At 36.4% G+C, this 25131-nt stretch overlaps 1 protein-coding gene across 11 annotated transcripts in view; it reads right to left on the minus strand.

Annotated features, from left to right (window-relative positions):
• Positions 1 to 5646: 5646 nt before the first annotated feature.
• The window catches only part of Frs2 (fibroblast growth factor receptor substrate 2), a 121816-nt gene continuing 102331 nt past the window's right edge, over positions 5647 to 25131 (minus strand). For 6 of the 11 annotated variants that reach the window (XM_005328733.5, XM_040280334.2, XM_078053160.1 and 3 more), the window contains 5 exons: positions 16566 to 16657; positions 13867 to 14053; positions 12931 to 13089; positions 12419 to 12582; positions 5647 to 10681 (listed from right to left, as the gene is read on the minus strand). In XM_005328733.5, coding sequence (XP_005328790.2) covers positions 9731 to 10681; positions 12419 to 12582; positions 12931 to 13089; positions 13867 to 14053; positions 16566 to 16657 — 1553 coding nt within the window. In that variant the 3' untranslated portion in view covers positions 5647 to 9730. Of the gene's footprint in view, positions 10682 to 12418; positions 12583 to 12930; positions 13090 to 13866; positions 14054 to 16565; positions 16658 to 20691; positions 20787 to 25131 lie in introns of all 11 variants that reach the window. The other 5 variants (XM_040280335.2, XM_078053162.1, XM_078053163.1 and 2 more) reach the window with 1 other exon arrangement.

Below are 25131 nucleotides of genomic sequence, written 5' to 3' on the forward strand. Positions count from 1 at the left end.
TTTTAGGCTATCAAAATGATGGAGAATCACTACTATAATTTGTGGGGGAGGGGACCAGGGACCCTAGATATCCTACAGTACACAAAGAAATCCTTATAACAAAGATTTATTTCACATCCTATGTGAATTTTTCAGGTCCCACACAGGTTTTTATTCACACAGCTGAACAACCTGTTCATAATGAGTCTAGAACCTAAATCTGTCACATACATAAGACTTTTAAAAAAAAAAGGTTTTATTAGAAAAGGTAATATTAAAAAATGTAAGAGAGAGCCGGGCACAGTCACACATACCTGTAATCCCAGTGGCTTGGGAGGTTGAGGCAGGGAAGATGGCTAGTTCAAAACCAGCCTCAGCAAAAGTGATGTGCTAAGCAACACAGTGAGATCTTGTCTCTAAATAAAATACAAAATAGGGCTAGGAATGTGGCTCAGTGGTTGAGTGCCGCTGAATTCAATCCCCAGTACCCACCCCCCAAATTTATAAGATACAGGTTGAAGGTAAACTGTTTTATTGTTGAATAACTGCCTTTGAAGTCTGCATTTGACTGTTGCATTCATGTTGATTCCAAGTTTAAATTTAAATGTGAACACCCAAGCAACCAATTATTTTCCAATTAAGTCTAACTAAATTGCCCAGGTTGACCTCAAAACTTCCAATCCTCCTTCATCTTGCCATATTTGGCTGGGATTACAGGCATATACCACCATGCCCAACTATTTATTTATTCTTTATATTACAAGGCATTGTATTATTTTTTGAGATTACATATAATAGGTTATATCATCAGTAGTTTTCACTTGAAGAGAATAATGTTGATTTACAAAATACTATAAAAAACTGTGGGGTCTAATAGGACTGAGAAGCATTGAGATTAAACTTTAATGCTCCTCCATTCAGTTTAAGGAGAGAGTGAAAAAATTACATTATGCCCTTTCCCAAAGGGTCCTAATAATAATCATTTATTTATTTGCACAGTCCTGTATTTTCACTTTTTTTTTTTTGGTATCAGGGATTGACCTTGGGGGCATTTGACCATTGAGCCATATGCCCAGCCCTATTTTGTATTGTATTTAGAGACAGGGTCTCCATTAGTTGCTTAGGGCCTCACTAAGTTGCTGAGACTGGCTTTGAATTTGCCATCCTCCTGCCTCAGCCCTGTGAGCCACAGGGACTACAGGCATACTCCATTTTCACAGCTTTTTGATCATAAATATTTCTTGATTCCATCCTTGGGATACAGTGCCTTCTACAAACCTGTAAATAACCTAGATGGTTCCTCAGTTCCAGATTTAGACGTCATGCAAGCCCTGGTTCTCCAGGATTTCCAAGTAAGCCCCTGACAAACATCTATGGTGAATGATTTTTTTTTAAATCCTAATTTACCTCAGACCAATAATTTTGAAATATAGTCTTCTATTTCTGTACATTGGGCCTGGCTAGTTGGAGTAAAACTTTTATTCAGTTGTGGGAACTGTCATAATAAAATGGGAAACTCTAAAAATTGTCATAACACCTTCAAAAATTGTCTTTGAAAGGATCACTCATCTTTGTTACTGGGGAAATTGCTGTGGATAGAAAATCAGAAATCAGGGGCTGGGGATATAGCTCAATTGGTAGAGTGCTTGCATCATATGCACAAGACCCTGGGTTCAAACCCCAGCACACACACACACACAAAAAAAATCAGAAATCAACTAGATCTGGTGGTGCACACCTGTAATTACATCTACTTGGGAGACAAAGACGGGAGTATCACAAGTTCCAGGTCAGCCCAGGCAATTTAGGAAGACCCTGTCTCAAAATTTAAAAAATTTAAAAGGTGGGGTGGGCAGGTGCTGGGGATGTAGCTCATGCTGGAACACTTGCCTAGCATATGTGGGGTCCTGAGTTCAATTCCAGTGCTGCAAAAAATTTATAACCAGAAACTATCCAACTACTAGACATCTATCTCCATGTGGGTAACCCACCACTTTCTCTCCAAACCTATACCCCCGAGTGTGTGTGTGTATGTGTATATGAGTGTACTGAGGATTGAACTCAGGGGCACTCGACCACTAAGCCACATCCCCAGCCCTATTTTGTATTTTATTTAGAGCCAGGGTCTCACTGAGTTGCTTAGTGCCTTGCTATTACATGCACCTGACCCTGAGTATATTTTTAATCTCAGTGAACTGGAGCCATAAACAAACCAGTCACCCAAGCTCAAAGGCTGGGGTGGGATTGGGGTCATCCTTGATAGCTCCATTCCTGTTTTTCTCATCAATCAAGTATTAATTCTGTTTTGTTCCAATTTTAGTGCTGCTGAAACCTGCAGGTATTGATTCTCTTTCCTTAAGGCACTGTTACATTGGTAGCTCTGAATAAACTATTTTTTTATATTCACACCTTTACATAATCCTGTCTGAGAATTCGGGTAGGATTCATAATTTCATAGAATGCAGGAGAACTGACAGTGTGCCAATTCTGAGTTTAGCCTTCAAGAAAGCCTAACATACTCTACCAGAAAATTCTAGAATAAGTGAATTCAGCAAAGTAGGATATAAAATCAATATCCATAAATCAAATGCATTTATATACATCAGTGATGAATCCTCTGAAAGAGAAATTAGGAAAACAACCCATTCACATTAACAACAACAACAAAATCCTTGAGAATCAATTTAACAAAAGAGGTGAAAGACCTCTATAACAAAAACTACATGGGGCTGGGGCCGTGGCTCAGTGGTAGAGGGCTCACATGGCACTTGTGGGGAACCAGGTTCGATCCTCAGCAAATACATGAAAATAAATAAAAGTATTGTGTCCGTCTATAACTAAAAATATCTTTAAAAAAAAGAAACTGAAGATGACCTTAGAAGATGGAAAGATCTCTTATGCTCTTGAATAGGCAAAATTAATATTGTCAAAATGAGGCTGGAGCTGGAGCTGGCCATAGTACCCAAAGCGCTATACAGATTCAAGTGATTTCCATTAAAACCCCAACATCATGGGCTGGGGTTGTAGCTCAATGGTAGAGCACTTATCTAGCATGTGTAAGGCACTCAATCCCCAGGACCATGTAAAAATAAATAAAGGTATTGTGTCCATCTATAACTAAAAATATTTTTTAAAAAACCAACATCATTCCTTATAGAAATAGAAAAAGCAATCATGAAATGCATTTAGAACAATAAAGAGATCCAGAATAGCCAAAGCAATCCTTAGCAAGATTTTTCACAAGCAGGAGGCATCACAATACCAAACCTTAAACTATACTATAGAGCTATAGTAACAAAAACAGCATGGTATTGGCACCAAATACCATGGATATTCTGTACCATTGGTCTACCATGTAGACCAATGGTACAGAATAGAAGACACAGAGACAAACCCACATAAATATAGTTATCCTTTCATACTATACAAAGGCACCAAAAACATATACTGGAGAAAAGATAGCCTCTTCAACAAATGGTGCTGGGAAAACTGGAAAACCATATGCAGCAAAATGAAATTAAACCCCTATCTCTCACCATGCACAAAACTCAACTCAAAGTGGATCAAGAACCTAGGAATTAAACCAAAGATCCTGTGAGCCTAATAGAGGAAAAAGTAGACCCAAATCTTCATCCCATTGGATTAGGCCCCAACTTCCTTAACAAGACTCCTACTAAAATAAAATCAAGAATCAATAAATGGGACAGATTCAAACTAAAAAAAGTTTCTTAGCAAAAGAAACAATCAATGAAGTTTATATGTAGTGTCTGCCAAAAGCTCACAGGTGAGACAATGAAAGGTTTGGAGGAGAAATGATTGGGTCATAACCTTAAACTAATTAGTGAACTAATCCCTAATGGGATTGAGTGAGTGGTGACTGGGGTATGGCTGGAGGAAGTGGTTCATTGGGGGTTTGGCTATGGGGGTATATATTTTGTATCTGGAAGGTGGCATCTCTCTCTCTGCTTTCTGATTACCATGTGAGCTGCTTCCCTCTACCACTGTTCTGCTGTGATGTTCTGCCTCACCTTGAGCCCTGAATGAGGCAGACCTTCTATAGACCTCTGAAGCTGTGAGCCGCTAAGTAAACTTTTCCTCCTCTACAGTTGTTCTGGTTGGGTCCTTTAGTCACAGCAGTGACAAAGCTGACTAAAACAATGATGACTAACTGTAAATTCTTTTAAGGACAAAGGCTGTTATCTAACTAGCAGAAGATCTGGTTCATGTTCATTAAGTAAGGGCATGTGAATAGCAACTCTCCTCAAAAGAGTTTCATAGGTAAAATACATACATGATTCAAACAATTTTTTGGGGGGGAGGGTGCTGGAAATTGAACTCAGGGGTAATTAGAGCCACATCTCCAGCCTTTAAAAAAATTTTTTTTAGTTGTAGATGGATATAATACCTTTATTTTATTTATTTTTATGTGGTGCTGAGGATTGAACCCAGTGCCTTATACTTGCTAGGCAAGCGCTCTACCACTGAGCCATAACCCCAGCCCCTCCAGATCTTTTTTATATTTTATTAGAGACAGGGTCTCACTGAGTTGCTTAGAGCCTCACTGAGGCTGGCTCTGAACTCTCAATCCTCCTGCCTCAGCCTCCAGAGCTGCTGGAAAAGCGTCGACACTGCACCTGGCCAAATAAATTTTTAAATTCTAAGAATGTGTTGGTTTTCTAAGGTGCAATCCTTACTACCACACTGTAAACAATTCAAGCATTCTCTAGTGTGTGGCACAAAGTATAAGCACCCAATCATTTGTTATGTTGTCTACCCCCTACATCATATAAAATGACCTCCATCTCAGAGCTGTACTCAACTAGGCTTTGCAATCTCACTCAATGGCTAAAAATCAGGTTTAGAATCCCAGAGTACAGAACCACAAGTTTGACCATAAAATGGAGACAAAACTGTGAGAAAGCACATCAAATAACCACCTAATTTTAACATGATATGTATTTACTTTGAAAATGAAGGCAGTGATATATGACCAAGAAATAAAACCCTTATCATAGTTTCAAGGAATGCATGAAATAGAAATACAATAAAACTTTATATAGGTATCCAACCAAACTTTTATTGGGTTTTATTGCAATCTACTTTTGGCAAGAAGGGGAAAGTGACCATAAGAACTCAGATCAGATTTTATTCAACAAAGCAGTTTTCATGAATGCTTAAGGTCAGTGTATAGTCAGCTCAGCTTCCAGTATCAACTTGAGTACCTCATTGTGGATATTTATGCCAGAATGACAACAGTAAGGCATTGCAAGATGCTACATCATCTAAGATTAAACCACATTTTACATATTATAATTTTTAGGACAGTAAAGTCTTCTAGTACTCTACAATAAATAAGGATTTTAAAAATGTGTTGCTTAGCCCTTGTTGAACAAAATTCAATTATTAGCTTATTCTTTAAGTACTCCAGTTAATAAAGGTTTGATTGTACTTCAAGAATCTGACTTTTCCAAAGATAAAAAAATTAGTTATTTGTTATGACAAAAATTAATCTTAAAAGCACATTCACACTTGTCCTTAAAAGCATGTTTACATCATATATAACTTCTCATGTCTGATAACATGGCTTATATAGCAAAAAGTTATATGCAAAGAACAACTAGAGGGCAATCCTCCCATCCCCACTTCCTCCAAAAAGCCACACTCGGCCTCAGTGTAAAAGTTGTATTTTATTGCCATGCTACAAAATGTATTAAGTTGGCACTGATAGGGAGAAATAGAGAACAAAGGGTGGGAAGGGACAGAGGGCAAATGATGTTACATATACAACAAGGTTTTATTTAAATTAACAGTGGTTAAGTTTTGCCAAGATTAAAAATGCAAACCAAAATTTTAAATGCTGATATGAAACAGCATTAAAATACAATTTGTGCATAGTACAGTATCACTTATGTCTTTTATTAGAGAAATATGGAATGTTTTTAAAAGAAATTAATTATGGGGGTAAAATTCATATTTCATATACAATTTGGCAATGGTAGTCCCACTGTTAGACAATTTTTATAAAAGAAAAAAATAAAAATCTAATAAGCTACCTTTATACAAAGTTGCTATATTTATGCCTTTACGTAGGAAAAAACATTTATTATGCAAATTAGGACATACAATAATCTTACAATATTATACAATGCAAATAAAAACATAACACAAAGTTTGTCCTTTATAAAACGTATATTTTGCATTTACTAATGCAAATGTGGCACACTGGTGACTACTGTACTATTGATACCAGTCTGTTTCCATGCTATATCGCCCAATTGTCATTAATTGCAACTATAATGATGCTACAAAAAAAATGTTATACCCCCCAAAAATGAGGAAGTAAGGATGGGGAACAGAAATGTAAAGAACAGGGAAAAGATAGATAGGGTGCTGGTTTGGGCAGAGTATATTGTGGTATGTCATAAAATATTTGTTAATTTTTCAAGCCAAAAACATTTTCTATACATTCTGTAATTTCGTACCAATGCCTTTATTCAAATTTGGCAAACATCAAGGAAAAGGTAATTAGTACCACATACCTCACACATCAGAAATATGAATGAGATGTCAATACATCAGTTACTCCTGAATGATGCCTTTGATGGTATGTCTATTTCCCAAATATATATATTTATACACACACTACACATTGCACAAAACACTTAGGCATTATGGGTTAGGAACAGCACAGGGGGAAACTGGGAAGTACTTGTCAGTTTGTTAAAATCTTTAACTTGAGGCAAACACCTGATGGCACATTGTTGTAAATTATGAAAACATAAGGCCCCTGTCCCATTTTTAACAGAACATTACTGAGGTACATTTTTATATACTGTGCCACAAAGTTTAGGAAGTAGGTAGGAAGATAAACATCAGTTTGACTTATTCTAATAACATTGAACTGGGGGCAGGGAGGGTAAACATTAATATCTATAAAAACAAAAACTGCTTGGCAAATTTTTTTAAGTCCCACATGCGATCTATTCTGGATATACTGAGAAGTGAAAAGCTTTTTACTGAGTCTTCAAGAGTAAAGTGCGTATCTCATCACTCCACAGCAGCAGTCAATAAAAGGAACTCTTTGCCAATCTTCCTGGAGAGAGGGAAGGCACCGTATTTTCATTTTTAAAAGGAAAATCAAACTGTGAAATAAAACACTAAGAAAACCATAGGTAATACCCATATCAGCTTCCAACCCTGGTCTGGGATAAATGTTGTTATGATCAACATGGATAAAAGAGGGTTCTACTAGGAAACCCAAATGAACAATGATTATATTTCCAAAGCCAAAAAGTAGAATCACATGTTCTATGAACAAAACCAAATATCTAAAATTAGATTAGTCTCAGAAAATCAGAGACATATGGCCACAATTATATGCCAGTAAAATATTGCAATCTAAAATGCACCTGGTAATAGGTACATTCTTCCAGGACAGGGCTTACTACCCATTACTAGACTACTGTGAAGGACAAGTAGTATTCTAACTTACTTTTCATTAAATAGGAATACAGGTGACTTCCAGAAGACATCCAGAATTAACACCAGTTGTATATCTCTTCCTAATATTCTTATAGTACCTTAAAATCAACTTCTTAGCAGACAAATTGGTCCCATTTTCATTTTTAAAGCACACAGCATTTAAAGCATAAATTGTACTGATTATCTTAGTTACCTAAAAAAATATAAAAACTAAATTAGAATCTGGAGGAAAAAGTAAAAAAGATGAGGGAAAGAAAAATAAAGTATCCAACCTCCAAAATGAATAAACAGATCAGCCCTTTCATTTGGAGATTTATATTCTGCCTTGACTGCTTGTTTCAGAGAAAACCATGTGCATTGGTTCCATAATAATAATTCTTCCATATTACAAAAACCAGTACATAAATTTGGCACAATTAGCAACTCTACTAAGAAAGGATAAAAATGGAACAACATATTAAAAATGGAATCAGGGAAACACACATCTACACCACTGCTTTTTAAGAGAACAGTGAACCTTTTAGTAAGCACCAAATTCAGAGGGGGGGGGACGGGATGGGACAACAAAATTCTTGCTATGCTAATAAAATAATGGCACTGAAAATGATGAAAAAGATACCTGTAGTATTTTTTTAAATAATGGTCCCACTCTATTGTTCTGCTAATCCATTCATTCTTCTATCACTAGGTTATTTATTGGATAAATTGGATGTTATATAAATGAAATGTTTTCTTACTAAATTAACCTTAGTTACATCTGGTAGATCCAGACCACAATCTCAAACTTCCTCATATTTAGAGAAAAACAATAAAATATTTTGCAAGGTTACCCAACCTTCTTTCTACTCAATCTTCTCTTATATTTTCTAGTGTTTTGGAATATGGAACATTGATTTTCCAAGAGTTTGACATCTGAACTCTCCTCAGTATATATAAACTTCCGTTCATTTTACACTCTAAATTATGACACAATCTCATTACTACAAGACTTCCACTGTACCTGCTATGCTGGCAACAATATTAACATTCCACTGAAATCAAGGGATAATCAGAGAACTGACTACAAGTGAGAGGACAGCAGAGCCAAGGAACAGCAGAGTGAGCAAGAGTACAACTGCAGCAACGTAGCTGAGGGAATTCCAAGATATCGCATACAGACAGAAGAGAAATTTAAAATTGAGAAAATGGTTTTTTTCAACTTGAAAAGTAAATAGCATATAAATAAATACTGGACAAGGGCAACCCTGTTATAGAATAACAGTAAGTTCCAAATGAACCTTCAAAACCATAATTTGACAAAAATGCAAACTAAGAAACAATGAACACATAATCCAATTTCAAAACTATATACAAACTCAAACATTTTAAATTGATAAAGACATTAAACAACAAAATATGACATCCCAAACACTAAGAAATTGAAGTTAAATGGGAACCAAATGACACAAAAGCCTCCAGAAAACAATGTGTCACCAATAAGCTATAGGAGAGAAAATTCAACAGATCTTGGTTCAGATTTTCAAAAAACGTTTTTGGGTAAAGTGACCTGAGACTGATTCTTAAGCCTACTGTAATTCTGAGTAAGATACCCAAACATGCCCTTCAAATCACATCATGAGATGAGTAAACAGAAAATCTTATCTCCTGCCTGTCTTTCAGCACACACCAACAGCAAACTATATTCATGACACAGACTCTTTCTAGTAACACTGAAGGCAAAGGAGCTGACTGCTATCAAAGGAGGTGTGGTATTTCTGTTTCCTTTTCATATGTTTTGGCTCAAGTCAAAAAGCCTTTAACTAGTGAAATAAAGGATTCCTCAGGTTAACATGCTGGAGGCCACATACTGTGAAGTGAATCTGCAAATATTACTTTCAAAGCCCTAGAGTTATGTGTTAGCAATGCACATTATCAAGAGGCTTTATAAAAAGTTTTAAATGCCAACCATGACTTAGACATGAAAGATACACGTAAGTCCCAGAATGTTGAATAAAAATCAACCAGCATGTCATTCATTTCAACTCTCATTTTAAATAGGCACTGTGAAAATGGGAATGCTGCTATACAATAATGAGTAGTATATAATGAAATTAGTCTTCTTTAAGGAGTACCTGCTCTACATTAATTCCCTTTAAAGATGCACATGAAATATTCAGAAAAAATTTTTATCAGTCTATAAAAGGAGTTAGTGTAGAAATGAAAATGAAGCACTTGCATCTTCATTTTAAAAAACTTCACAAAGGTGCAAACAACATAATGCTTTCCAGGCTCACATGGGCAGATCAGTACTATTATGTCTAGTTTTCCTAGATGTACCATCATCTCGTGGCAGTGCTTTCTGCAAATTTGACATAGCAGCAGTTCTCTCGATGTCTATCACAGCATACAACTCTGTGCGCCTGGTAGGGGTTTGTGGAAGGGGAGTAGTAGGCGTTTTTGGAGTCTGAGGGTTGTCAGAGTCACTGCCACCTTCCAAGTCAACCTGTATGTAATTGAGCTGCCTGTGTTCTAAACTTGGGCGTCTGATATCAAAGTTAAAGACTGTTGGTGTACAGTCCCGACGCCTTGAATATTCTATTTTGTGAGCACTTGCCGGCACTGTTACATTCTCTGTATTTACATAGTTATGCATTGGATCTAGATTATTATGGTAGCCATTTAGAGATGGGGTCTTTGGTCCTAAGTTGTCATCTTCATCCCTACTTAGCTTGCGGGCTTCCCAAACTGGAGGCAAAGATGGTAAATTTTCATAGTTTAATAATGCAGTTCTTCTCTGAGCTGAGTTGTTGATATTCTGGGTATCTGAGGTACTGGTAGATGTCAGACGACCTCTCCTGACCCCTGAGGCACTAGGGATAGATAGCCCATTTATATTTTCATATACCAGTTTGTTAACAGAGGGTGCATCTCTTCGTTCATCACTGTCATAGCCAGTGTCCCATTCTGTGTTATTCACACCACTTGCACTAACTTGATCTCTTCCAAGTTGCTCCAGTTTCTCCTTTTCCATTAATTGCTTCTGAACAGGGGTTGGTCCTAAAACAAATTTGACACCTTCAGGTTCCAGAAGAATCTGAGGGTCCCTGTCTTCAATACTACTTGGTTCTTCTTTTGGTGTGTTGCATTCAGCATTAGAAACTCTTGCCTCCAATGGGACATGCACACTTGTGCGATTTTTCCGTTCTTCTTGCACACCTGTAGTGTTGACATAGGTATGTATCTAAAATGAAACAAAGTATATCAGTAACTTATTTAAAAATAAATAACTAAAAAACTTAAAAGTCTGACCCCATCACATTACCAAAAGTTTTTTGGTACCGGGCATTGAACTCAGGGGCACTCTACCACTGAGCCACAGCCTTATTTTGTATTTTATTTATAGATAGGGTCTCACTGAGTTGCTTAGCGGCTTCACTTTTGCTGAGGCTAGCCTCAGACATGCCATCCTTCTGCCTCAGGCGCCCATGTTGCTGGGATTATCAGGCACACACCACTATGCCCAGCTCTCAAATCTACTCTTAAGAATTTTGCACCTTTTTTTTTTAAACTAATAAAAAGGCAGAGAGCCAGGCATGGTGGCTATAAGCCCAGTGACTTGGGAGGCTGAGACCTAAGCAACTTATCAAAACCCTGTCTCAAAATAAAAAATAAAAAGAAGTGGGGATGTGGCTTCTTGGTTAAGTGCCCTGGGACTCAATCCCTGGTACTACCCCCCAAAAAAAACAAACAAACCAGGTAGGGAGAGAGAGGGGAGAATTATAAAAATATCTAAAATATGTTCCTACTTTGGTAAATGAATAACTACTTTAACATGCAATGTTACACTTGATGGTGAAATATGAAAAACATTCTATTAAAAAATCAGAAATAAAATAGGGATTATCACTTTGCTGTTGTTCTATGAATTCTTATCAGTGCAGTAAAACATGATTCAGGAATAAGAAATAACAAGTATTGAAAAGGAAAAGATAAATTTATTACTATTTATTGATTATCTGACTATTGTATAAAGAGAAAAACCCTAAAACAAAGATATAAAATAAATAACACACAGTAAGAAATCATCACTACTTAAAAAAAAAAGGAAAGAAAGAAAGAAAGAAAGGAAGGAAGGAAGACTTCTTTAAAAAAAGCTCAATGGCATTTTGGAGAGATGATATAAAAATATTTGGAAGTCTAAAAAATTTTAAGATTTAAGAATGAAAGGCAACACTGGGGAAAATATAATCAAAATAAACAATGTAAGAACTTGTTTACTATGTAAAGAACCCAAAGAAATTTACTTTAAAAACACTAAAAATCTCTGATGCTGAAAAATCTTACGGTTTTACAAAAGGTGAGTTAATAAATAGATAATGGTCAACCAGATGTTTCATTCCACAAATGAAAATTAGAATAGTTAGAAACCTAGCTCCATAACAACATCAACAATATCTACCTTTTTACTAGTAGTTCAGTGATTATAAGACTAAGATATGAAAAGCAGCATAATTTTTTTTTCCCTTTAGTACTAGGGATTGAATCCAGGGGTGCTTTACCACTGAGCCACATCCCCAAACATTTGTATATATTTTTTTGAGACAGGGTCTTGCTAAGTTGCTTAGGGACTCACTAAATTGCTGAGACTGGCTTTGAACTTGCAATCCTGCTGCCTCAGCCCCTGAGCAAATGGATCACAGACATGTGCCACCATGTCAGGCCCCATAAATTCTTGATCCATTGGAGATTACAATGGAAACTGACTGTTAAATACATCTTTCTCAATCTACAGATACACCTTTTCTATAAACTCATAAACTACTACAATGCTATTTCCCTGATAACCTGTACATGTTTGAGATATGACAGCAAATACGTTAATTTCCTCAACTGTTGACTGTAAAAGTAGAAAAATCTTCAAGAATTAGCATAACACTTTACATACAATCATCACTGTTATACAGGAGCACATGCTTACTTGTTCCTCAGCCACAAGCAAAGGATGTGTAGATTCTTCACCAACTGAAGGTAAGCGAGCACTTCCTACAGAAGGATGTCTGCTTGAAGGATGAGATGAAGCATCTCCAAATGAGGGATATCTGGGATATCCATTAGGTAAGTTCTGAGCAGCAAACCCTGGAGCTAAGTTTTGTTTATTGGTTTAAGAAGGCAGGGAGATGGGGGTAGGGGCAGAGAGAATAAAAATGAATAAGAATCTAATCTGACTAAGGATTAAGAAAGAGGTTTCTTGTGAGACATTTAGAAATTAGAGCAAAAACAACATTCCCCCATCCATATTTTAGATAAACATTTTTTAAACATATTTAAAATGCTTATAATTATAGCTAACAGTTTTAAAAAATTGATAACCATGCTTCTATAAATAAATGGTGATTTCTAGTGCTATAAAAATATTCATAACATACAGCTTATATCTGATATTTCCCATAGTCTAATATTCAAATTATGAGAGGGAAAAATGCTACTTACTTGTAGGTGTTCGAGGTGTTCTGGGGACTTCCAATTCTGTCTGATGATTATTCCTTTCTACAACTGGCTCTTCTACCACATTTATACTATTGTTTTGCATAATCTCTTGCAACATGTTAAATAATTCTTCTGCACGGGCACACTTAAAGGCAAAGATTCCTACAAATATAAGCCCAAAGGGAAAAATGGCAACCACACCTTTAAAAAAGTTATAAGAGCATCTGTCAAAAAACAAAATTGTCAAGAAAACATTTCTTTTGCCAACAGCAAAAAAGGCCTTCTAAATAAATTTGATAAATTAATGATATTCCCTTTTTCAAAACATAAACCCAATAATAGAGTTCTCAGAACAGTTTTCACTTATTTAAAAGACATGACCCAAAACAAAGCAGACAAGATGTTTACACTTACTCCACTCTGCTTTTAACAGCAGGGGGAGCTCAACTCACCATTAACAAGGTAATCCTTTACCATTTAACAAGCCCCTTGTTAAGAGTTATTTCGTTATCTTGTTTATCTGTAACATAAGTATTACCATTCCCCTTTTATAAAGTGCAGGAGAGGACAAATAACTTGCCAAGGCCATTTAAGTAGTAGCAAAACAAAACAAAAAACTAAAAACAAAAACAAAACAAACAAAAAAAACCTGTTCCGTTCAACTCAAAGTTTAGGTTCTTTCCCCAAATAAAAACAGTACAGATACTGAGTCAATTTAACAGGAAAAATCACTTACTGGCCTACTCCTTAAAGTTAACACAAGTCAAAATTTCTGACATAGAAAATGTGCTTAATACATGCTTGATAAATACAAAGTTTGTTATATTTTTTCTAAACAACCCACCTATTTGGGGAATTTTCTTTTAAGAGAAAAGTAAATATTAATTTCAAAACTGTATATAAAATAACTAAAAAACAATATTTCAAATATGATAATACCTTGTCCAGTTTGACACCTTCGGCCACTTTCAAAAGAAAAGAGATTCGAGTCATAGCCATAGCGTCTCAGGCAGAGGTAGTGCCATTTTACTGAATCACGTTTGCGGGTATATAGAATCAATTCTGTGTCTGTAAGTTCCATTATGCCAGAACCTAACTCATTCCCATCATCATCCACATTAATGACCTAAAAGAAGATGACAGTCATACAAACATTTCACCAATTCATCAGGAAAATGCACTATTGCTGATTGATTCAGTTACTTGCTTGTTGTTCATTCATCAACTAATGTGTGTGTGTAGGGCAGAAATGTGTAATAGCATAATGCCTAGTTGACATCTGTTAGGAATTTACTCTCCTACTGGAGAAACAAGATACACAAGCACAAGTTGACACTACAAAACTCTGTATTATTAATTGACAAATGAATGCAACAGAGACTGTAGAAGGTAGCAACTATCATCTGCAGTTATTGGAGAAACCTTTATATAAGAAAAGGAGGGCCTTTAGTTGGACATGGGGTAAAATTAAATTTAGACAAGAAATCAAATAAGAGGGAAAATCTGGTTGCTTAGGAGATGTAGGACACAAAATGAATATGTAATGCTAAAATACAACAAAGAAGATACCTTTCAAAGAGACCAAAATAAGACTGGCACAGAGTTCAGGTAAAGAAATGTATTGTACTGCTGAGCGTGTCCAAGACTAAGAATAACAGGTAACATTTATAGAGAAGTTATTGCCCTGGGACAAGGTAAGGTGCTTTATGTATATTTTTCTCATTTAATCCTTATAACAACCCTAAACTAAAATGCAATTAACACTTAGTGATAAAGTACTCTGCCCAAGGTCGAAACTATAAAGTAGGAGAGGTGTGACCTAAACTAGGTTAGTGTGATCCAGAGGCTATGACTTAAAGCAGAGAAGTCAGATTATGAGACACTTAATAGCTGTGGGTGCTTTCAGCCTATATGTAACAAAATACCACAGGAGTTTCAGCAAACAGGTTAAAAAATGATGAAAGAAGATCAATATGTTGGTAACTATAGGATGGGTCACAGGGTGATTAGAATAAAGTACAATTAAGAAATCATCTAGGTATGCATGAAAATTATAACGGAAAGGTGGTGCTACAGTTTGGATCTTTTTCTTTATATATATTTTTCTAATACAATTTCATATTGTCAGAATATATATATTTTTTTAAGTTGGATATCTTTATTTATTTATTTTTATGTGGTGCTGAGGATCGAACCCAGGGCCTCGCACATGCTAGTCGAGTACTCTACCACTGAGCCACAACCCCAGCCCTACAATTTGGATCTTAAGTGTCCCCTAAAGACCTATGTGCTAAAGGCTTAGACCCAAGCCTGGGGCACAAGTGGAAAGCAGTGGAACCTTTTAAGAAGTAGAGCCTAGTGGGAGATCTTCTGGTTATAAAGGGTGTGCCCTTGAAGTAAATACTGAGATCCTCCTCCTCCTTCTTCTTTTTGTTCTTTGCTATGAGGTGGGTAGTTCTGCTCCACCATGCACTCTGCCATGATGGACTGCTATCTTGTCACAATCTCAAAGCAAGGGAGCAAATGGATCATGGATTGAAACCTCCAAAATTGTGAGCCAAAATAAACCTATTCTCTATAAGTTGATTTATCTCAAGTATTTGTTACAATAACAGGTGGTGATGAAATTGAAAGGCACTTATAAAATGACATTTTAAACAAAGTATTACTAGAACTGTATGGTTAATTGAATACAGAAGACCAAATGAAAAATAAAAAAGGATTCCTACTATGGTTAGGATGTTGCTAGTCCCCAAGGGTTCATGTGTCAGAGGCTTTGTCTACAGTGTGGCAATGTTGAGATGCTCCTTAACACTGGGGCATGCCAGACGGCATTAAGGTAGTTCTTGAGGGACCTCAGTTAGTCCTCAGTGACTCTTTAGATTTCAGTCTTGGAAAGTAAATTTCTTGCACGCATTCCCAGCATTGTGATTATATCTGCCATGAGGTGGTATAGTCAAGTGGGCCAGAGCCAAGCCTCAAAAACTGTGAGCTGATTAAACCTCTTTTATGGTTTAGATACGAGGTATCCCCCAAAAGCTCGTGTTTGAGACAACACAAGAAAGATCGGAGGTGAAATGATTTGGTCATAACTCTTAACCTAATCAGTACATTGTAGACAGGGTGTAACTGCAGGAGGTGGGTTAGTGGGGATGTGCCTTTAAGATATGTATTTTGTCCCTGCTCTGCAGTGTCTCTCTTTCTGCTTCCTGGAGGCCTTGTCTGGAGCTGTTTCCTCCTCCACTCTTTAGCCATGATGTTATTATGCCTCATCTCAGGTCCACAACAATAAAATTGACTATCTATGAACTCAGACCTCTGAAACTCCGGGGGACAAACTTTTCCTCCTTTAAAATTTTTCTAGTCAGGTCACAGCAGTACAAAAGTTAACTAAAACAACCTAGTTTCTTTGTAATGATTTAGCCTCAGATATTTCGTCATATTAATGAAAATTGGACTAATACAATTTCATATTGTCAGTAAGAAAATGTCATTATTTATTCACACAAAAAAAGGCAGGATAGGGGGAGGGAAGCAAATGAGAGTCTGGTGATAAAAGTGAAAAGGTAACATATATTAAGTAAAAGAAGTACATCCAAGTATGTGGTGAGATATATAGCTCAACCAGTTTTACTGACCTTAAACTTATTCCGATGGTTATCTGGGACAGTGTCTTTATCTGGACAGCTACAACAGCTACCCATGGCTTCTTCAGAAGACCATGTGAGCACTACATGGAAAATAATTTGGAGAAAATTATTTGGTGAAGGATATAAAAACCACAAAATAGAAAAGGGCTTTAGAAATCATCTAACATAGCCAGGCACAGTAGCACACACCTATGATTGTAGCTATTCAGGAGGTTGAGGCAGAAGGATTGTAGGTTAATATCAGCCCGGGTAACTTGGCAAAACCCTACCTCAAAATAAAAATTTTAAAAAGGACTGATGATGTAGCTCATCAGTAGAGCACCTGCTTAGTATGTATGAGGCCTTGGTTTCAATCCCCAGTGCTGGGGAAAAGAAAAAAAACCATCTAACACAAGCATGATATTTTTAATTATAATTATGAATGTATAAATAATGAGTTTCACTGTCTCATTTCCATACAAAGTATAATATTTTGATACAGAAGAAAATTAAGCTCCAACAAGGTTTATGGCTGAAGCTAAATTTCAAATAACTAATTGGTCAATTGTGGGGTGGGGTTACCAGGGATTGAACTCAGGGCACCTGACCACTGAGCCATATTCCCAGCCTTATTTTTTATTATATTTAGAGATAGGGTTTCACTGAGTTGCTTAGCATCTTGCTTTTTGCTGAGGCTGGCTCTGAACTCGAAATCCTCCTGTCTCAGCCTCCTAAACCACTGGGATTATAGGTGTGTGCCACTGTGCTCAGTAAGTTGGTCAACTTTGCTTAGTGACAATAAGAACAAATTTTTGTAAAGCAGATGTGACAGAAACCTAAAATTTCCAGTTTAAGTTAGAAAAGTCTGTCACATATTTTAAAATTACTTAAAAAACAAAGCAATTTATAATCTGACATATAATACTATTTAAACAATTAATGTACTGTTATTTAAGAGTTAATCACATAATTAATCCTTTATTATCACAACAGGGATTTCATGTCCTTAAAAAAAAAAAAAAACAATTGCCAAACCTTGCTAGACCTCTAGCTTGGCAGGATTGGGGGGGGGGCAGTAATTGGAGATTAAACCTAGGAAAGCTTTACCACTGAGCTACATCCCCAGTCCTTTTAAAATTATGAGACAGGGTCTCACTAAATTGCTGAGGCTGAACTTGTGATTCACCTGCTTTAGCCTCCCAAGTTGTTGGTATTCAGCATGTCCCACAATGTCCAGCTGCCTTTGGTTCTTATTAGTCACTATAGGCTCTCTTATACACCCTCAAGACAAAAATTTATTAATAAGATACAACATCAATTTGGAATAGTACATTAGTAAGAGAGAAGACCAACTCAAAATTTAAGCAGTAATATTACACAGAGAATATTGGCAGAATGGATAGGTATGGCTATATAATTGTTCTTTTCCACAGAAGATTAGCAATAAAAAGTTATATAGGCAATGCTAAGTGTTCAAGAGCATTCCAAATGAACAAAGAGGAAAAATTCAAAATTAACACTTCTAATTTTGGGAAAGAACCAGAATGAATATGACAACAGTTGAAAAGGGAGAGGGAGGGGAACACGGGAGCTACAAAATATAAACATAAATCTGATTGAAACTTGTTTAAAATTCTTCAGTGCTTCTCCACCACTTTCAGGATAAAATTTTAAATCTTCAGTATAGCATAAGGTCCTTCAAAATCTGGTTAAAAGGTTCAGTTTTAACTCTTCCTGCCCTCTGTTCAAGCCCTACCCTTAGTCTAATCAGACTGAACAAGCTACAGTTTACCCAGAGAATCTTTATTCTCTCACATCATTATATAACCACTCTCCTTCTGCTGCTTCTCTTTCTCAAGTTTCAGAAGCCAGTGCCTCTAGGAACTCTTTATGGCTCCAACCAACCTGGGCTTCCCATACCAAAGCACCTATCACACAATTTTTAGTAGAATTGTGACAGGCTGTTTATCTGTTGTTCTCCGGCCACAGTTTGCAAAGGCAGACCTCATTTGTTCTTGCATTGCTAGTGCCAACACAATGCCTAGCACACAGTAAGTGCTTCAGTCCCTTTGTGAGCTGAACAGGGCTTTACTGAACAAAAGTGAAGAATGCTTGGCAGATTTAAGTACTAAGAAGATTAAAGGTATACTATCCAGTAAAGTTAGTTAAGATCCATGATGGTTGATATTTTACTCTTAACTAATATGACAACTAAGTATCATGATACAGCCAGGCACAGTGGTGCACGCCTATAATCCCAGCATCTTGGGAGGCTGAAGGAGAAGGATCGAAAGTTTGAAGCCAGCCTCAACAACAGCAAGGCAGTAAGCAACTCAGTGAGACCCTGTCTCTAAATAAAATACAAAATAGGGCTGGGGGTGTGGCTCAGTGGTTGAGTGCCCCTGAATTCAATCCCTGGTACCAAAAAAAAAAAAAAAAGTATCATGGTGCAATGATGATTAAGTCACTGCTTGTACTTCTGAAGAGCAGTAAGTCTAAATGGAGAGAAAGAGACATAAATAGATTATGCACCATAATCAAATATGAGCAGAGTTCTGAGGGCCCAGGGAAGAAATAAGGATGGGTAGAGCATAAAGACAACCTGAAGCAGATAACATTTATCATCCTAAATTTCTATTGTAAAACAGAACTAAAGGCTTACAGAATGAGGGATTTATGGAGACTGGTAAGATCAGTCATCAAAGTACTACCCCCCCCCAAAAGGTAGCTAGACTAAGTAGGCTGTGATGAGAGCTCAGTGAAGGATAGAGATCAAGATTATGCAGTTTGCTAGCTATGCTCTGCAGTCCAGGGTCAGAGATAAGAGAACAAAGAAATTAAAAGATGTTGGCAATGCATGAGTTTGAAGTGATGGATCATCTGACCATTAGGAAAAAAAGTTGAAAGATGAGAGCTAACTAAAGAAAATGGAAAAAGAAAAAGAACACAAGCTCAGCAACTTAGCAAGACCCCGTCTCAAAATAAGAAGAACTGAGGATATAGTTTAGTGGTAAAGCACCCTACGTTTTCAAATCCCAGTACAAAAAAACAAAATCTAACAGGCTTGGTATGAGTGAGGGACTGAAACTGCTAGAATATAGGCAGTTGTCTATCTTCCAACTTCTAGAAAGAGGAACCCTCACACCCTTTTTCAAAAACTTACTTGCTAACTTACTTTATCCACTCATTATTTATTTTGCTCTTGGGGACTGAATCCAGGGGTGCTTTACTACTGAGTCACATCCTCAGCTCTCAAAAGAGATTTTTTAATGTCAAATTTATTCACTTCCCCCGACTCCTCTATTTTTTTGGGGGGGGTGTAGATGGACACAATACCTTTATTTATTTATTTTTATGTGGTTCTGAGGATCAGGCCAGTGCCTCATACATACTAAACAAATGCTCTGCCACTAAGCTACAACCGCAGTGCCTCCCTGCCAGAATCCTCTTGAACCATAAAATCCTAGGCAATGGGAAAGGTTAAATACTAACTATTCTGCATTTATGACCACCAGATTAATATTTGGAGACCACATCTGAGTTATTTGAGACTTAATAATATGCACTAATAGTATAAACACTTAATGAGAAACTATGTGGTCTCATCAGCATCACTCTTCCAAGCCAATAACTCAGCAAAAATGCAAATGCTTTTGTTATGCACCCTCAAAAAAGGAACTAGGGTATATTCAAGAATAAAGATAGCTCCTATTTGGGAAGATCGATATTTCAATGAGTCTACTGAATATTTTAAGTTCATATATATTTTCTTGGTTTAATTAAAACCATTTTTCCTTATTCTTTGGAGATGGAAGAGTCAGCAAATAGGAGGCAAAGTGCTTGCTTTCAAGAAAACATTGGGGAGAGGGAATGGATATAGAAAAGACAGTAGAATGAATCGGACGTCACTTTCCTATATTCAAAAATGAATACACAACCAGTGTTAACTCTACATCATGTACAACCACAAGAATGGGAAGTTACACTCCATGTATGTATAATATGTCAAAATATACTCTATTGTCACGTATATCTAAAAACAACAACAACAAATACATTAAATTCTCCAATTTAAAAAGAAAAATTATTAAGTTGTGGGCTTGGGCCCTTTTTACCTAAGGTAATTTTAACTCACCTAGATCTGGCCATTAATATTCTTAGCCTCTGCTGCTGCATCAGGAGTTTAATCATACTTCAAAATACCATGTTTTATTTGTTTGCTGACTTAACCTAGAAATAGTAGAAAAAAGTTGAGAATTTCTTATTTCTTTTAAAATATTAATTTTTCTTATGAGATTTGTGTGTGTGTGGGGGGGGGGTTTACTGGAGATGAACACAGAGGAACTTCACTACTAAGCCACATCCCCAACCCTTTTTATTTTTTATTTTGAGACAGAGTCTCACTAAGCTTGCTTAAGCCCTCACTTATTTGTTAAGGCTGGACTTAACTTTCCCCAGCTTCCCAAGTCAACTGGGATTACAGGCATGCACCACTATGTCCAACTCCTTATGAGATTTCTGATAGCATTATTAGCTCAGTTAACCTATTTAAACAAACTCAAAAGTCCAAAAACTGATAGAAAATTCTTTAATAAGATAAATTTTTAAAATTAATGATTTGTACATATTAGCATTCTTTTAAAAAAATGTAAAAATGCAACAGTCCAAATTCTGTGATGTGTCTGGCTTCTCCACTATAGCTAATGACACTGGATAACTCACTTCTGCCTACTTATATCCTAAGCCATAAATAAGGGTTAGATTAAACCACCTTCAAGATCCCACTCCAGCTCTAAATCCCTATATTTTAGCCAAGGGGCAGACTAATTCTCCAACTTTTTCTAAACCTCATGTGCCATCATTTGTCCTGCAAAGGAATGACTCTTTTTAGAATCCATGCTTTGTATCTTCCTATTCCACATGACCCCCTAGAACCAGAGAAGTCATTCAGAAAACAATAATAAAAAGCAATGTCAGAGCTGGGGATGTGGCTCAAGAGGTAGCGCGCTCGCCTGGCATGCGTGCGGCCCGGGTTCGATCCTCAGCACCACACACAAACAAAGATGTTGTGTCCGCCGAAAACTAAAAAATAAATATTAAAATATTCTCTCTTTCTCTCTCTCTCTCTCTTTTTTTTTTTTTTAAAAAAAAAAGCATATCAGAGAGGCACAGCATAGTGACATTACATCAACAGATTAGTTTAAAGTTATAAGACAAGGACCTGGGGTTGTGGCTCAGCGGTAGAGCACTTGCCTAGCATGCGTGAGGCACTGGGTTTGATCCCCAGCACCACATAAAAATAAATAAAATAAAGGTATTGTGTCCATCTACACTAAAAAAATATATATCTCCCTGTGTTTTCCCTAATGGGCAGAATCACAGCCTCTGGGACAGGAGTCTCTTGCTCTTCTCCTTTGCTAACAAAGCAATAAACCTCTTTAAAAAATAAATAAATAAAAACAAAGTTATAAGACAATTCAACATAGCTTTGGAAAATTTTCAGTCAACTTATTCACTCTCTACCACAAAGAAAAACTAACCAAACTCATTCAAACACAGGCACTGAATTAGGAGTTACAAGAAGAGTCTTGCTTCAACCTACCTACTAAATAGAGTTAACAAATATGATCAATATCCAAAATGAATATTTCCAAAGTCATGCACCAACATAACCAACTTTCAGCTCTGGACTTCAAATACCCTATATATAAAATCAGCACGCCAGGTGCTTGCTTACACCCTCTGTGAACTGCTATTACACCTCACTTTCAGGTGCACAGCAACCTAGTACCTCTTCTATAGTATCCCCTTCTATTCTTCAAAAGTTTAAATATATATCATGCTTATAAGCCTACAATATAATTTCTCTTATGTAAATATACACCTTTTGTCCAGTTCCCTCTTGCAAAGCTGTTAGTCAACTATAACTCAAACTCAAGGAAAAGTAGAAGGTTTTGAAATGAAATTAAACATATTAAAAAAATCAGTGTACTAACCTATAAAGTTCTTAAAAATATTAAAATGTCCCCATTGAATCCATAAAATTTTTATTCTGACCTCTTTTTGAGGATCAACATTTATTTAGTTCATTGTTTAATTATTTTGACTATTAGCACTGCCAAAGTATTGTGGAGTGTTTGCTTGGTTAAACTGTTTTTCAGGGAAAATATCTAGCATGTCAGTTGGATCAGGATTTAAAGGACTTCCTGTGCTTTAAGGATTCTTTCTTCAAGAACACACATTCTGAGTTCCAAACTGATATAGCCAAGCACTCCTGGTATAAACATAAGTCAGTGGAGCAATGGGTGTCCTGACTTGGGCTTTGATTATAGATGCCTCAGATACTCTTGCTCATCTTTGGTTCCCAAAAGGTGAAAGGGGAGAGATGGTTATAGGCACTATTTGGAGCTAAAATCTTTGTTTGTTTGATTTTATATTGGGGACTAAAACCAGAGGCACTTAACCACTGAGCCACATCCCCAGCCCTTTTTGAGACAGGTCTTGATACACTGCTTAGGGCCTTCCTAAATTGCTGAGGCTGGCTTTAAAACTGTAATCCTCCTGCCTTGGCCTCCTGAGTTGCTGGGATAATAGTCAAGAGCCACGGAGCCCAGCTAGAGCTTAAATCTTTTTTTGTTTGTTTGTTTATTATTAGAGCTTTATAATTACACATATGTTGGGTTCATCCTGACAAACTCATACATGCATGGAAATCGATTTCAGTTCATGATTCCCTTCTTTTTCCTTTCCCCTTTTCCTTCCCATCCTCCCTACCCTCTCCCATTTGTTTTCCTCTACTCTTACTAGACTGCCTTTCACTTATTTATTAATTTGTATTCAACTGGTTCTTTATGTTGTCTTATCTTCCCTCCCCATTTTCTTTAGTTTAGCTTCTGCTTATGAGAGAAAACATTCAACTTTTGAGTTTCTGAATTTGGTTAATTCCCTTAGCATGATATTCTCCATTTCTATCCATTTACTGGCAAATGCATTCATAGCATTCGTTTTTATGGTTGAGTACATATAAATATTGCATTATATAACCACAATTTCTTAATCCATTCATCTTTTGACAGGCATCTGGGTTGAGTCCATAATTTAGCTACTGTGAATTGTGCTGCTATAAATAAACATTGATGTGGCTGTGCTGCTGTGGTATGCTGGTTTTAGATCTTTGGGGAAAATACCAAGCAGTGGGATAGCTGGATGGCTTCATCCTAGTTTTTTGAAGAATTGGAGCTAAAAAATCTTATTGTTGTAACAAGGATGTTTTTCTGTAAAAATAGGTATATATAACAACATCAACTATAATGTGTACTCAAAAAGAATACATGATTTTACCAAGAAAATTATCAAGAAGTCAAGAACTACTGTCTACAACCACTATTATTTTTCCGTAGCAAACTGATTTTAAAGCTCTTTAATGTATGCTGGGCATATGGTCATTCATATAGCTCATTTAATCCAAAGACCACCTCATGAAATAGACACTATAATATTATTAGTGTGCCCTAAATGAGGAAATTAAGGCTTTAAAAAGTTAAGTAGTTTTCCCAAGGTCAGTAACTGATAAGAGGAAGAGCCAGGCTTAATTCCTGATCACACTCCAAAACCCTAGCAATATATATGTAAAATGAACTATATATGTAAAAATCTTAAAATAGTGCCTAGCATATTTTAAGTATTCAGTACATATTAGCTATTGAAATAACAATAATATCATAAAACAATGCTGTAGGCCCTTGGCAGTAAGTTAACTTTTCTGTGCCTAAATTTCTTCATTCTTAAGGTTAGAATACCTAGTTCATAGCATTACTATGAAAGCCAAATAAATTTTGGATATAAAGATATTTAGGGGAAAAAAGACATTTAGAAAGACAGCATTATTGTATCACCACTCAAGGTAAAATCCTGTCTCTTGACTCACAAAGCAACCTTTAGTACTGTAAGCACCGAAAGCCTAGGAATTAAGCACCTTCCTTATAACAAGTGTTACATTAATAAATTTAGTAAAGCTGTCCTAAATTACTCTAAAAGATTTCTGCAGAATGACAAGCCAAGAACACTGAACTCTATTCACAAGTGTGATTATATATTTGGTGCTTAGAAAGGCATATTTGCTCTTTCAGTTTCACTAGCACTGAGGGTAAATTTGGCTTATACTATAGTAGTTCTGTTCAAATACAGCCAGGACAGAATATCTATAGTTAGAAGGACAGAAATGTAACTCTAGATTTTGGAAGAGCTAACTGCCATGGATTTAAAATTCATAAGAATAGCACTCAAAAACTCTTTGTGTTTTTTTTGTCTGGCTGTTTTTTTTAAACCATTGGGTAGGTCGTTTTCATTTGTATACATTAGTTTCATCTCCCCAAACCCCAATTTTTGGGGAGGTACCGGGGATTGAACTCAGGGGCACTTGCCCATTGAGCCACATTCCCAGCCCTGTTTTGTATTTTATTTAGAGACAGGGTCTTACTGAGTTGCTTAGTGCCTCACTTTTGCAGAGGCTGGCTCTGAACTCAAAATCTTCCCTGTCTTAGCTTCCCAAGCTGCTGCAATTATAGGCGTGCAC

The sequence above is a fragment of the Ictidomys tridecemlineatus genome, chromosome 6 (assembly GCF_052094955.1).
Source record: "Ictidomys tridecemlineatus isolate mIctTri1 chromosome 6, mIctTri1.hap1, whole genome shotgun sequence".
Classification (NCBI taxonomy): Eukaryota; Metazoa; Chordata; class Mammalia; order Rodentia; family Sciuridae; genus Ictidomys; species Ictidomys tridecemlineatus.